A 13,043-nucleotide genomic window follows, 5' to 3' on the forward strand; every position below is an offset into this window, starting at 1 on the left:
ATTTTACTATACATTGTATTTATGTTAAAATACTTAAGTGTCATGTGAAGTCAAATATGACACGGTCAATACAGAAAGCAGTCGGCACTTTACATATGCTACATTTTTTATTACTTTAATAGTAGAAATTCCAAATATAAGTAGCTGAAAAAGTCTGCTAATTTCGTATATATATATATCGAGAATTAATTTGAACGATTATGAAATAAAACAATTAACACTTAACAGACAATTAACTCTGTTAAAACACAAGGTTCGCATGAAAATAGCATTATTCGTCATTTGTATTCCAAGTTTGATTACCATATATTGGAAACTATGTGCATGTATTATTAATGTTTAATGTCATATTATAAACAGTCACCAGACCTTTGACGCCTGGCGAAATTAACGAATGTTATGGCGATATATCCATGATTGGAAAATTATTTTTAACTGCTAACATTTTCGTTATAGCAATACATTTGTGTTAAACGTTAGCTCTACATTTCGTTTGGTTTTCTTAAGGCATGCCGATCAAAATCACAAATACAAATGTCATCGAGCACAGATAATGCAGAGCTTCAGTGTTGATGAGGGTATTCCTGTAATGGTATCTAAGCCGACAATGACGGGCGGACATATTGCACATCAGTTAGATCAGGCGGATTGTAAAACAACGCAGGTAACTGTTTCCATTATAGAATGTCCTTTCAAGTTTACCAGTGTGGACATCTGTTATGTATAAATACATAAACTTAGGTACGTATATTCATAAAGCATTTAGTCAAAGAAACTTGTATAAATATTATTATGATAAATTGTATATTATTCATTACTCAAACTTTACTTCTCGCTCTTTTGTAGATTCATCTGTTTTGTTTTTGATGATAGCAATAATTGTTAACTAGATTCTAAATGCTGTAATAAAAAAAAATAATTTTGTCTTAGACCTTTTCATGTATTGATACTTTTTAACAACTTATAAAATTCAATACTGACTACATGTCATGCCTTTATATGTTATTTTGTTTGATCATGTAATATAATCTATGTCTATTGTATATATTTGATAAACCCTAATACGGTTCACATTGGCAAATATTGAACTAATTAATACTAACTTCTCCGCATACCTTTTTGACCAAGATGCACAGCTTTTATAATAATTGTTTTTTTTCTTCAAATTATCTAAGATTATTTCATATTTTCTGAAGGCACTCATGTGCGCTTGCGCAACGCAACAATTCGCTAAAAGATGAATGTAAATACTTGATTTCGTTTAAAATTCCTTACCACGATAAACGAATAATATCATAACGAAATAAAATGTCAAACTTTAAACAAAAATGTATATATTTGTTTATAGGACGATTCTTCACTGTCGCGAAATTCTGAGCTGCAAGTCTGGTACGACGATTCTGTTATTGAAATGTTAAATACGGAGTCTGACACTGAAAAGAATAGAGACAAAGACGTTACAGCAGCCGTTTGCGATGAAACTACCCATTTCAAATCATACATTCGGTTGATGGGTTGGTTGAGTATCGAACATTAATACAATAACCAATAGTTAACAATTGTATATCATATTTTAGGCTTGTTTCAGGTGTTTGCTTAATTGTACTGAACTAGTTGCATAAGTATATAAAACAAGAGATGTGTTGTCAGAATTACAATGCCCCTTAATGCGCCGCTTTGAAGCCATATATTTGACATTTGACCTTGAAGGATGACCTTGACCTTTCACCACTCAAAATGTACAGCTCAATGAGATACACATGCATGCCAAATATCAAGGTGCTATTTTCAATATTGCAAAAGTTATGACCAAGGTTTAAGTTTGTGACACATACAATGACAGACAGACATACAATGACAGACTGACAGGCCAAATACAATATACCCCCGATCATTGGATCCGTGGCAATCTGGTAAAAATGCTTTCAATATTTAACCTTTATAAGTGAAAATCTGAAAATTAGTGTTGTTAAAAATACATAACGCTTTTGTGATAAATCATGTTTTGACCAATTTAACGGCGATTTCGAGTACGCCGACATGCATTGAAATAGTTACGAACAAAAATGCTGTGTTTTTTTTCAAATTACAAACAAAACGTTTCAAGGCTTAATAATAAATTTTGAACTGTCCGTCTTATCAAATCATTGATCTAAGCAGACAACGACACTCCTTTCAATCTGACTGATTCTGATGACGAAGACACTGATGATGAAGTAGATGCAGGCGGAAGTGCTGGTGGTGCAGCAGGTGGAGGCGATTCTAACGCTATGCCCGAGCTTCCCGTCGACGTTGCACCAGTAAACTGCCCGAGAGATTGCCTTGTCATGTACTCAGTTCAACCGTGTACGTAGTTTTGTTTAGAAGCTAATTATCACAAAAGCAATCATACTTGATTTTATTTACATAACACATCAATTAATATGTAACAAAATTACTTTATATAATCAAACTAAACTATGTTTCCTTTAGATAAGTACGCTCTACGTCATGCATCCAGTGGCTCGTGGATGCTTCACTTCATGTTCCACAACCGTAAGGAACTAAAGAAGCAGAATGGAAACGTTCTAACTTATTTGACTTCTGTTGCGAGGGCCATGGCAAACCATACATACAACTTCTCAATCGAGAATGTTAAAAAAGAGGTGAAGATATGTGGAACAATATACCATCGACCGACAACAGATGTGATTATGAAAGCTCAAAGCCACCCGACGAGACAGATGTTTGCTTTCAAGGCAGCGTTAAAGAGATACATGGATGCAATCAATCGCAAGATGAATTTGGCACGCTTTTAACATAGTTAACATTAAGGACTTGTCGAAGTAATAACTTAGAATTTAATAGTGCGTTGGTTTAAATAAATGCATGTTTTACGTATAAGTAGACGATATTTATTTTTGATAATAGAGGTTTAAACAAAGATACATATGTAATGTTATTTATCTAGATCAGGTAGGGAAAATAGTAAAATTGTGTAAATATTATTATTTAATCAAACATTAACATATTCAATTTAACACATAAAATATACATATACTTCAACAATAACTAAGATATATATAAAAATGTATATACTATTAACGTCAGTATTTTATTGTTTTATTGAGTTGCATAAGATTTCTATAAGCATACGGTTTTTAAACCCAAGAAAGAGGTTATGATTTTATCCCGTTGCTTTGTGTGTTTGTTTATCTGTAAATTTGTCATTCTAAGATAATAAAAGCCTATATTTGTTTTACTTTGTTGATGATTAAACGGTTATATAATGTGTATGTCAATTATCACAGCTGTTGGTATCTTTATTGCGATGGTGTTTGTGAGATACCACGTCTTGCGCGGTGCATATTTGGTTATGGTAATTAGCCTTTTAGTTTTCATTCAAAACATTTAAATGGTAAATGGAATAATATCATCTAGCAATGAAAACAGTTAACATCATTTATCTTAGCAATATTAAGTTCAATGCTTATGAAATATTACAAGGCACTTTCGACGTTTTCTTGGTGACGGTTTTATTGAATTTCTCCTTATAATAGTATTTATGTTTTTTATAAACTGTGTTTTCATTCAATCATCGTGTGTTTTCATTTAGGATTAGACACACTTAAAAATTTAGCATAAAATCCATATTTTCAAAAGGTATTAGAATATAACAATATATCAATTTATTTTATGCTTTCCGGTGGTTTATAGAGAAATATCAGTGAATAAAAACTGATATTTTCACTGTTTCAAACAATGAAAATTATCAGTGAAAATTATCGATAATTTTCACTGTTTATGTTAAATTACGTCATTTTTTTGACGAAATGACGTCATTTTCCCAACGAAATTCTTTAGTTCAACTCTTTAACAATATATATAAACTGTGAAATAAAGCATAAAATAAAAAGAAAATTTGTTGGGTTCGGTGGATTATCGATTTTAATTCACTCGTGATCATATAAAATGTATATTTTCACTCGTGGCTGCGCCACTCGTGAAAATATTATTTTCTATGATCAATCGTGAATTAAAATCGATAATCCACCGAATCCAACAAATATCCTCTATATAATATATTGCGAATACTCTATGGTCTGCAAGTTACTCCAGTACATTCCTAATTTATTTATTTTCAGTTATATTATCGGATTTTCAGGGAAATTATATATAGTCATTTAAATGCACGAATATAACATATTATTTTCAATTTAATACAATTAACTTTGATAATAGTTTCGAAAGTAGACTTTAATAAAATAATATAATAAAATCTTCAATATTGATCAGACGGACAAACAATAGGATTATAAACACGTTTGAATCATTTGAAACGTTAAGGCTCACCATACTAAACGTTATAAAATATCTATTTTACGCTTATATAACTATCTGAATCGACACATATCTGCATTTGTTTGTCATATTTGATCTATATCGCGCATATTGAACCTTTCCTTACAAAGATGGAATATCATTATTGAAAATAACTGTTGACTGAATTTGGCGACATAGACTATATTCATGTAACTGCATAGTACTTTTTCGTTATAGTGTTTTCTTGGTATTCTATTTTGGTATTAACTTCCTTAATGAGAATAATTTAAACTTTACCGTGTTAAAGGTAGTGAGAACGTTTTACACAAGTATATGTTGTCTTGCTATTTATAGACTTCACTATGAATTAGAGCGCGGACACCATGCTGAATGTTAAAAAACACATTAAGTGACTACGTGACCTAGTTTTTTGCCCGGTATGGCCCATGTTCAAACTTGGCGTAGAGATCATCTAGATAAAACTTCTGACTAAGTTTGGTGAAAATTATGGATGAAAACTACTTGAATTAGAGAGCTGAATATTTAAAACGCATTAACTGACCCCGTGACCTAGTTTTTTACCCGGCATGACCCAAATTCGAACTTGACATAGACATCATCTAGATACAACATCTTACCAAGCATGGTGAAGATCGGATGAAAACAACTTGAATTAGAGAGCGGACACATAATACTGACCGACCGACCAAAACCTTCACCTAAAATCAGGTTATTGGGTATAAAAACGTTTTCTATTTTTAGTAATAGTGACATTGGCCTGGCGGTAACAAAATTGAAATTTAGTTAAAATACAGAGTGGACAATTTAATTAAGTTTCATGTTGATTTGATAGAAATTGTATGCACTTTGTAGCGGACATAACTTTTCAGGACGCCGCCGGTGTTCCCATAATACGCCCCTTTTAAACGGGCTTATAAAGATCGAACAAAACAAAGCATTTCTTTGTTTACATGTCACAAAGCAGCCGAAACGTATTTAATTTTTGTAAACGTATATAAGTTACGAATGTCGAAAAATATTTTGAATCAATATGTAAAACCTATTAAACAATTGTATTATAGCAGTAATACAATATTGGGAAACTACCTTTAAAAACCTGATGCAACACTTGCCTGGGAGAAGCGAATACTTAAGTGACCTACATACAGATCAATATCCGGTTTATTGCAGATGAAGTTGCACAGATCATAAACAAGTGAGAACGAAAATAGGCAGGGAACATCTGCCTGTTAAAAGCATGTTTCTATTCAGTTTAACTAGTGGATATATATTTTAAACTTTAATCAGGTGGTTGCTGTATGCCACATGCGCAACACACTGTCTGAAACCAACTTGCAAACGTTTAAAATCTTTTATATACAAAAATAAGAGCGGTTTTTGTGTCTTGCAACGGTCTAATGAAGATATAAGGATAAGTTCACATTGTATGTATGAACGTATGTCCTCGTTTTCAACTAAATGGAACATACATTTTCCGAAATAAACATCTTGGGTTAATAAATACTTAAATGGATTAATATTGTTTGTTAGTATACCAGGTATAGATTTCAATTATATTAGGCTACACCTGGCGGTAAAAGAGAAAACTTCCCCGTTTTAAAACTATTCATTGAGGTTATATTTTCAAGAGGATAAATTTTTGGATGTTTACATACTTTAAACAAATGTAAAGCGTGATTTTTATTCGTTAACGAGGTACTTGTTTTTGTTTTGTGAATATTTGATTTTCTTTCGGCATTACTATCTTAACTAATTGCATTCCATTTTTCCGGCTTAATTTTATAACACATGAATGCAAATCTATTTTTGTGAATGTAGGAAGAATGCATTTATTATTTGTATTGATATATATCTCACACCATTTGATGAATTTATATAATTAGGCTATTGTCTTTTTATGTTTTTACAAACTGAGAAGAAAACATTGTGTTTATAATAATCGTGCTCTTATCTGAGATCCAAATAAGTAGGGTGCCTTTTTTAAGGTTTTACTATAGCAATTAATGGAAAACTATTCCAGATTGGTGGCTACATTTTTTAACTCAGCAAAGTATAAATGAACAAGAAGGTAAAAACTAGTCTGACCTAAGTGTCCTATACATGTAGCAATATATGAAAATCTACGAAATTCCCAGCTTGCCATAAATAGTTATCATTTGAAAAAAGGTTCTGGGCAAGTTTCGTATAGCTTGGACAATCTGAAGTGGTAAATGTACAGAGTTGAATAGAAAACTGCCTTATTACCTGATCATGTTCATTACAACGGAACCGGTTCCTCGCTCAAACTCGGTCGATGTATCGTTGCAACAAATAATATAAGGAAGTTTTAGGAAGGCAGTAATATTGTTCACAACAATTCAATATAGTCTTATGAGGAAAATTGACAATCCCTTAGCAGCACAGCTTTGAAACGGATCGGTTACAAGTTTCGATCTCGGCTTTGACATACTTGAACAAATGTTCGGAGCAAATTCATTATGATTTGTGGAAGAGTGTGAGTTCACATGTTTTCTTTCTATTTGCCCTTGTGTAAGAAATTGAGCAGCAAGCTCTGCGCGATCAAAAATTGCAAAGAAACATTACATCGAAGTTGCGTTCAAAAGCCCATCATCCACGTGGAGTATTGTTTGTTGTGTTTTGGTGCATTTTTGCATAAGATGAAAATGAATAAATCGTATAAGATGGTACGAATTTAAATAATCAAACAAAATAAATAATACTTTGCGTATATTAACTTGATCCTTATTTATGTTGTCGGCTTTGGGGCGTGCCTTTCAGATTTCCACAATGACAAAAGTAGCTCTGATTATCGTTAACAAAGAATTTCATGTACAAGAAACAGATGATAAAAGATGCGGTGCGACCAAAGACTTCCAGAAAATGTGTTGGATGTTTGCCGAACTTGGATTTATCGTGATTCATCGCTTCAATCAGACATCAAAGGGAATCCGGACTGCAATTAAAGATGGTACTACTTCAATTAATTTAGTATTTAGTGTCTTTAAGAACAGAAGGATATGTTAAAAATAACGCTTTATTTTCTTTCTTTAATACTTAATTCATTCCTTCCCCGAACCGTAGGTTAATATGCTAAAAAATTATAATTTAAATGAACTAATTATAATGATATTATGATCAACAAGTTTAACATAAATTAATACTAATATTAACTAATTAATAGAAAACAGTATTAAAATAATTATAAATATGAATGTTTTATTTTAATTCAGCGTGCAGTATACCAAGCGAGTGTTTCGTTCTCGTGCTGAGCACACACGGTGAGGAGAGTTACCTACCCAAGGACAGCAATACACACGGGGGCGAAACAGGCCTACGGGCGAAGGTATATGATCAAATGGTACTGGGGATTGACGGACAGGCGCTCTCTGTGAATAATCTTCTAAAGGAAATAGACAACAACGCACTGAAGAATATGCCAAAAATATGTTTTATTCAGGTTAGTTGATTTCAGAAAAGATGATAGATTCTGTTCAAAGTAACGGTTTAACACCGTTTAGCTTCTCATTTTGACAAGTGATCCAACATACGGACAAAAAAGCCATTTAAATATTAACATATACTTGCTGAAATGTTTGCACCTAAATAATCCACAGAAAAGCATACACAATACCATAATCAAATGCCAGTAAATAATACACTGTAATTAACGATTAACTATGTATCATGATGTTAATGTTTTTTTTGCGATAAATGAACAGCGTCAATATCTTTAACGTACATGACATGTGTGTTTTCTACAGGCTTGTCGTTCAATTGAGGGCAATCAAACAATTGCAATTGACGAGGGCACAAGTGTATTTGTTCAGGAGCAGTTTGACAAAACAGATGGCGGGATTCTCCACTTTAACATTCAAAACAAGGAAACTAACTTTTTAAAATATATTACTTGTTTGAAAATATTTGTAATGTAAAAATATGTAAAAACATTTGAAATAATTGTAATACAAAGAAAACAAATGAGTAGAAAAGTTGTCCTTTCCCCTGATTTCGAATCAGGGACCTTAAAGAGTGAAAACAAGCCCGGTTACTACTGCACCATTAATGCCTGTAATACATACGGTACATGTTACACGCTTTGTAATTAATTCATATGTTTGTGTGTAGCTGCCATATTACATACGAAATGCCATACACACGCTTTATTATTGTACCAATTTCAATTATCAATAAAGGAACCGTTATTTGTCACATGTTCCTTTGACATGGTGGTATGTTCGCTTGTTTTAATATAAAACAATATATCGCTATAACACATTTTGAAAAAAAAATGGGTTCAATTAATGCATGTTGAAACCTAAGACCAACGGAATACATATCTTAAGGGAGTCAATTTCTTTGAATATGATACAAACACTGCCATGATCGCACCGTTTAAAGCTTGCACTTGTATTTTAAGCATGCAATATATGATCATTAACCGACCGTCAACCGAAAGATACAACAAATATACCCTCACTTCATCGAAGAAGAGTGAACAAAATTATGCTTAAAAACACTTTTTTACTCCTAACATTTATCGACAATTTAAGGCAACAGATTTAAATCGCTGTGTTTTGACGCAGGTCTTATGCAATATTTTGTACTGCAGGTCATATGGTATGATGACGACGTTGTTCAAGCCGTGAACGCAGAGACCGAAGGAAAAAAGGTACACCAAACGGTTAATGATGGAGAAGAAACATATGCATTCGGGAACTTGTGTGGTCAGTATGAAATTGTAATATGTCATCAACCAGATAACATTATGTTTAAGGAACGTGTTTTATGTAACGAGCAAACTTATAAAGCCTTTTAGTAATATATGTCTAAGAAAAGAGCTTATTGTGTGGCTATATAATGTCTGGTATACATTTACTTAACTGTAACAAAATGTTTAATTCAAAGAGATTTCATAACTTGCTGTAAAAAAAGGAAACTACACATATGTTATCATGCAATTAATTAGTTCAGAAAAATATTTGATATAATATACCGCAAAACTACTTGTTAGGATTAATCCATACATTGCCTTATGAATATTGTGAATGACTACAGTCGGTTATGTAGGGCAAATTACTGATAAAACGAATGATACACAACTAAAATGTTCATCGCAAACGATACAATACACCAAAAGGAGATAAAAGATATGTTGATTTTCTCTTTTATTTGTTATTGAAAAGTCATATTTGAGCACATGTATGTATCCACTTATTTCAATGACACAACAACTGACAAAAACTAAACATACTCATAGTTACCGTTGCGCAGTTATGCTTACAATAAATAAATGAGATTGAAGTAAATTTAACAGTACGATTTCGTTTGTGAGTAACCATAAAATTCAACTTTTTAGTTCAACAAAGTCCATTTGATCTGCCCGATTCGGATAACGAGGATGGCGAAGTCACGCCCGATGTGCGGGGTGCTGCTGATTCGAAGACTATGCCCAAAGAGGCTACTCTGGTGGCTCCCGTCGATTGCCCCACCAACTTCCTTGTTATGTACCCTGTTCAACCGCGTATGTTAGAGTTCTATTCACGTTTTCTTGAATAACGTTTATGTAATAAAACGGTAGCATAGAAAACCAAACACCAACAATTAAATGTATTTATTGGACTTGAAAATTAAATGTATGCCTACGTCTGAAATATTGCTAATAAACATTTATCTATTGACCAGCAATGTTTGTTGATATTTGTAACCTGGGATTTCAGATAAATATGCTTTGCGAAAGGCTGACACGGGATCGTTGATGCTCTACTACATGTTCAAACTGCGGAACATGTTGAAGAACGATGGTCGTATCTTGTCGTATCTGACCACAGTCCTGCGTGCGATGGCCGATCACACATCGCATTACAAAGGTCAAGAAATAAAAATGTGTGGAACTATATACCACAGGCTGACCCGTGAAGTTTTTCTTAAAAATACACACGCACCGACAAAGCAGTTCGAAACCTGGAAGTCAATGCTTAAATCGAAAAGAAAATGATAAACTTCATGCTACTTACCGTAACTATGTTTTTGAACGGTGGCAAACGGATTGTGACATATTACCAGACATGTTCGAAAAATTTAAGTATTTGCTTTTCAAATATTAATTATTTTCCATCAAAATTGATTCCGATATAGTATTATTATAATTATCAATATCAGCATTAATTATATAGACTATGTCATTTTTAAGATATCGGTTAAGGTGAGGAAGTTAACTTAAACTTACACAAACTTGCACTTTGAATAGAATAAGAGTAGGTATCAGACGCATTAAAAAATTTAAATGTGTGTCTTCTTTAAACTGTACTATTGTGAAATGTAATTATATTCTTTTGAGTCAGGTGGTTGGTTGGCAATACAAGGATAATGGCGTTCAAAGTTATAAACATGTATTTATCGCAACAACTTAAAGCTTATGACAGTAGGCTCTCAAAACAACAGCCCGAAAATTGTGGATTACAATATTATACAAAACTTAAATTCTATTTACTGTATCCACGATTTCCAAATATACGATAACATTATATGGGTATTGCTGTTTAAATAGTTTTTGAGCGGTTGGTTATGTTAAAATATTCCGCCATGGCCACCCCCCCCCCCCCGTTACCAAAAACCCATATTGTGTCTGTAAACTATTTTTTGCATCGCATTTCTTTTTTGTAACAGTTTATGTATGTTATTTTCGTGTTTTACGGATACAAGTTTGAAGTGGCGTTAAGAAACCTATAAATATTGCTAACTTATTATTAACTGAAACTAATGTTGAATAATATATTGGTAATACAATATGAACACCAACATATTCGTTGATAAGTCTGTTGAACAACAATAAGTTTACACAGCCTCAACTTTCTTTGTGCTTATTACCTACGTACACATTGGTGCATATACATTGTTTCTATGGATATAAATTGTTCAAACTTTTGCAAAGTCGCCATATGTAAGTAACTAGTAACTTTTAGAAAACGTGCATATGCGTGTTTTTTAATTAAATCGGTGTTGAAACTTTCTTATATTTAAATGTGTGTACTGTTTCTTTATGTATACTTTCCGGTGAACTTTCGTGCGTCTTCAATTAAACTCGACCCTCAAGACTTTCTTTGGCTCAGTGCATACCCAAACCCCCACAACATATTGCTGCAAAGTTAAAGAGTGCACATGTGGAGATACCATATTTTTACACATAATGAGCCCTAGTTTTAGCTTGACCTTGAAAGCATCGAGCTGTTTCTTGTGCGCGATCGCAACGTCCCACTGTGGTGAGAATGTGCCAGGTTATTTCGATATTTATAAATGCATGCGAAAGTAAAAGTCCGATCAGGGATCGAGAACACATGTACAAAGTTAGTTCAAAAAAATTTAATACAGGCTGAGGTAAAATGCGGAGCACACGTTTCGGGATAGTCCGAAAGACATACGTGATAACAAGATTCCAATATATATTCCAGCCTTCCCAACCTACTACTCGGAATATAACTATTCATTTTGTACGCTCATAAAATACCCGTTTTGCATCTACACACAGATTCATATATGTAATTGATAAACCTCCCTCGTCCCTATTGCGCCGATTGAACCTTTTTTTTTTATAGAATATATGTTATTAAATAAATATCTACACTTGATATGACAACAACATTATATTGACAAATAGAGAATACATTGTTGGTGCCGAGATGGAGAAAGTTTATCTGTTGAGGCTTAGAAAAGGGAAATAGGTTTGAGCTTTATTTGATTTATCCTGCTTCATTTTAAATTTTGGCGTTTAACAAAGACACATGCTTAATTAACACAATACAATAATTATTCTGTTCGAGCCTTCTACAACTGTCAGCATTCCTGTCGACTAAATAATTATTGATTGTATCACGTTAATGAAAGTTCCACATTAAACTGTTCCTTTCAATATATCAACTAATTTAGACGGTCACTGTTTTACTAGGTCACTGTTCGCAACAGAAACAGGATCAATATTCACAAATGATTAATATGTTATCTCAATGTGGTTTATCGCTAGTATTTAATGATAGTTATAAACTTCCTTAACAAGAATAGTAGTTATTATGACCGTGTTAAAGGACGTGTGCACGTATTATACCAGTTTTAATTGTACTGCTATTTACAAAACCCACTACACGTAGTCGACACATCTGACTTAACAATATACGTTCCCCTACTCTAACAATTGTTAAATTTTCCAATATTTGATATCAATGCATCGCAGTAAATATACCCACTGTCCATTGTAAAAGGAGAATTAACAACGTATTTCAAAAAAAATAAAGTCAAATTTCAACAACAGTTTAAATAGTCACAAAACACGCCATTTTAAAGATATGCATACATCGATATGTGAATGGTGTGTTTATTTGTTGTAGAAATGATGGCACAGCAAATAATAAACAGACACAGAAATATTAACACGGCATGCATGTACGCTGCCCACATTCACAATTAATGCATACTACTTTCGTCAAAACTTAAGAAATTATGCAGAAACTGTTTTTTTCTATATTAGGCAATAGTTGCATTTAGCATTACCCAACTGGCCCTTACATTAGCCTTAGGTAAACATGTGAGTAGTCTTATTTATAAGACGCGCAAAGAATTTAGAGATACTTTTTATATGGGCTAAATTCTTTGGAACGTCTTATCGGAGAAAAGTAAAAAATGTGTTGGAAACCAGAAAGTTTTAATTTTCATCGATTTGCGTAAAATTG

The 13,043-nt window shown here is 32.8% G+C and overlaps 4 protein-coding genes across 8 annotated transcripts in view; all 4 read left to right on the forward strand.

The window, feature by feature from the left end:
- Positions 1–13,043, forward strand: part of LOC127876164 (uncharacterized) — a 102,027-nt gene that overhangs the window by 27,187 nt on the left and 61,797 nt on the right. The window lies entirely within an intron of this gene.
- Positions 1–13,043, forward strand: part of LOC127876160 (uncharacterized) — a 103,522-nt gene that overhangs the window by 5,200 nt on the left and 85,279 nt on the right. The gene's annotated exons all lie outside the window — the stretch shown is intronic.
- LOC127876167 (uncharacterized) lies at positions 1,773–3,152 on the forward strand. The gene is made up of 2 exons (XM_052421169.1): positions 1,773–2,346; positions 2,473–3,152. Exons 1-2 carry the CDS (start codon positions 2,271–2,273, stop codon positions 2,796–2,798), a joined length of 402 nt encoding a protein of 133 aa, XP_052277129.1. The 5' UTR covers positions 1,773–2,270; the 3' UTR covers positions 2,799–3,152.
- LOC127876163 (uncharacterized) lies at positions 5,415–11,415 on the forward strand. 4 transcript variants are annotated; one of them, XM_052421160.1, is made up of 8 exons: positions 5,525–5,747; positions 6,490–6,817; positions 7,102–7,291; positions 7,554–7,780; positions 8,085–8,202; positions 8,931–9,047; positions 9,680–9,844; positions 10,041–11,415. In XM_052421160.1, exons 3-8 carry the CDS (start codon positions 7,111–7,113, stop codon positions 10,316–10,318), a joined length of 1,086 nt encoding a protein of 361 aa, XP_052277120.1. In that variant the 5' UTR covers positions 5,525–5,747; positions 6,490–6,817; positions 7,102–7,110; the 3' UTR covers positions 10,319–11,415. The 4 variants fall into 4 exon arrangements, with proteins under 4 accessions (XP_052277121.1, XP_052277120.1, XP_052277119.1 ...); XM_052421161.1 differs by lacking the exons at positions 5,525–5,747; positions 6,490–6,817 and adding an exon at positions 5,415–5,518; XM_052421159.1 differs by lacking the exon at positions 6,490–6,817.

The sequence above is a fragment of the Dreissena polymorpha genome, chromosome 4 (assembly GCF_020536995.1).
Source record: "Dreissena polymorpha isolate Duluth1 chromosome 4, UMN_Dpol_1.0, whole genome shotgun sequence".
NCBI lineage: Eukaryota > Metazoa > Mollusca > Bivalvia > Myida > Dreissenidae > Dreissena > Dreissena polymorpha.

Excerpts from the sequence above, each read along its gene's own strand:
- LOC127876167 (XM_052421169.1), top strand. The coding sequence starts at position 2,271 with ATGCCCGAGCTTCCCGTCGACGTTGCACCAGTAAACTGCCCGAGAGAT. Across the intron at positions 2,347-2,472 it reads CATGTACTCAGTTCAACCGT|ATAAGTACGCTCTACGTCAT; the intron begins GTACGTAGTTTT and ends TGTTTCCTTTAG.
- LOC127876163 (XM_052421161.1), top strand. The coding sequence starts at position 7,111 with ATGACAAAAGTAGCTCTGATTATCGTTAACAAAGAATTTCATGTACAA. Across the intron at positions 8,203-8,930 it reads CCACTTTAACATTCAAAACA|AGGTCATATGGTATGATGAC; the intron begins AGGAAACTAACT and ends ATTTTGTACTGC. Across the intron at positions 9,845-10,040 it reads TATGTACCCTGTTCAACCGC|ATAAATATGCTTTGCGAAAG; the intron begins GTATGTTAGAGT and ends CTGGGATTTCAG.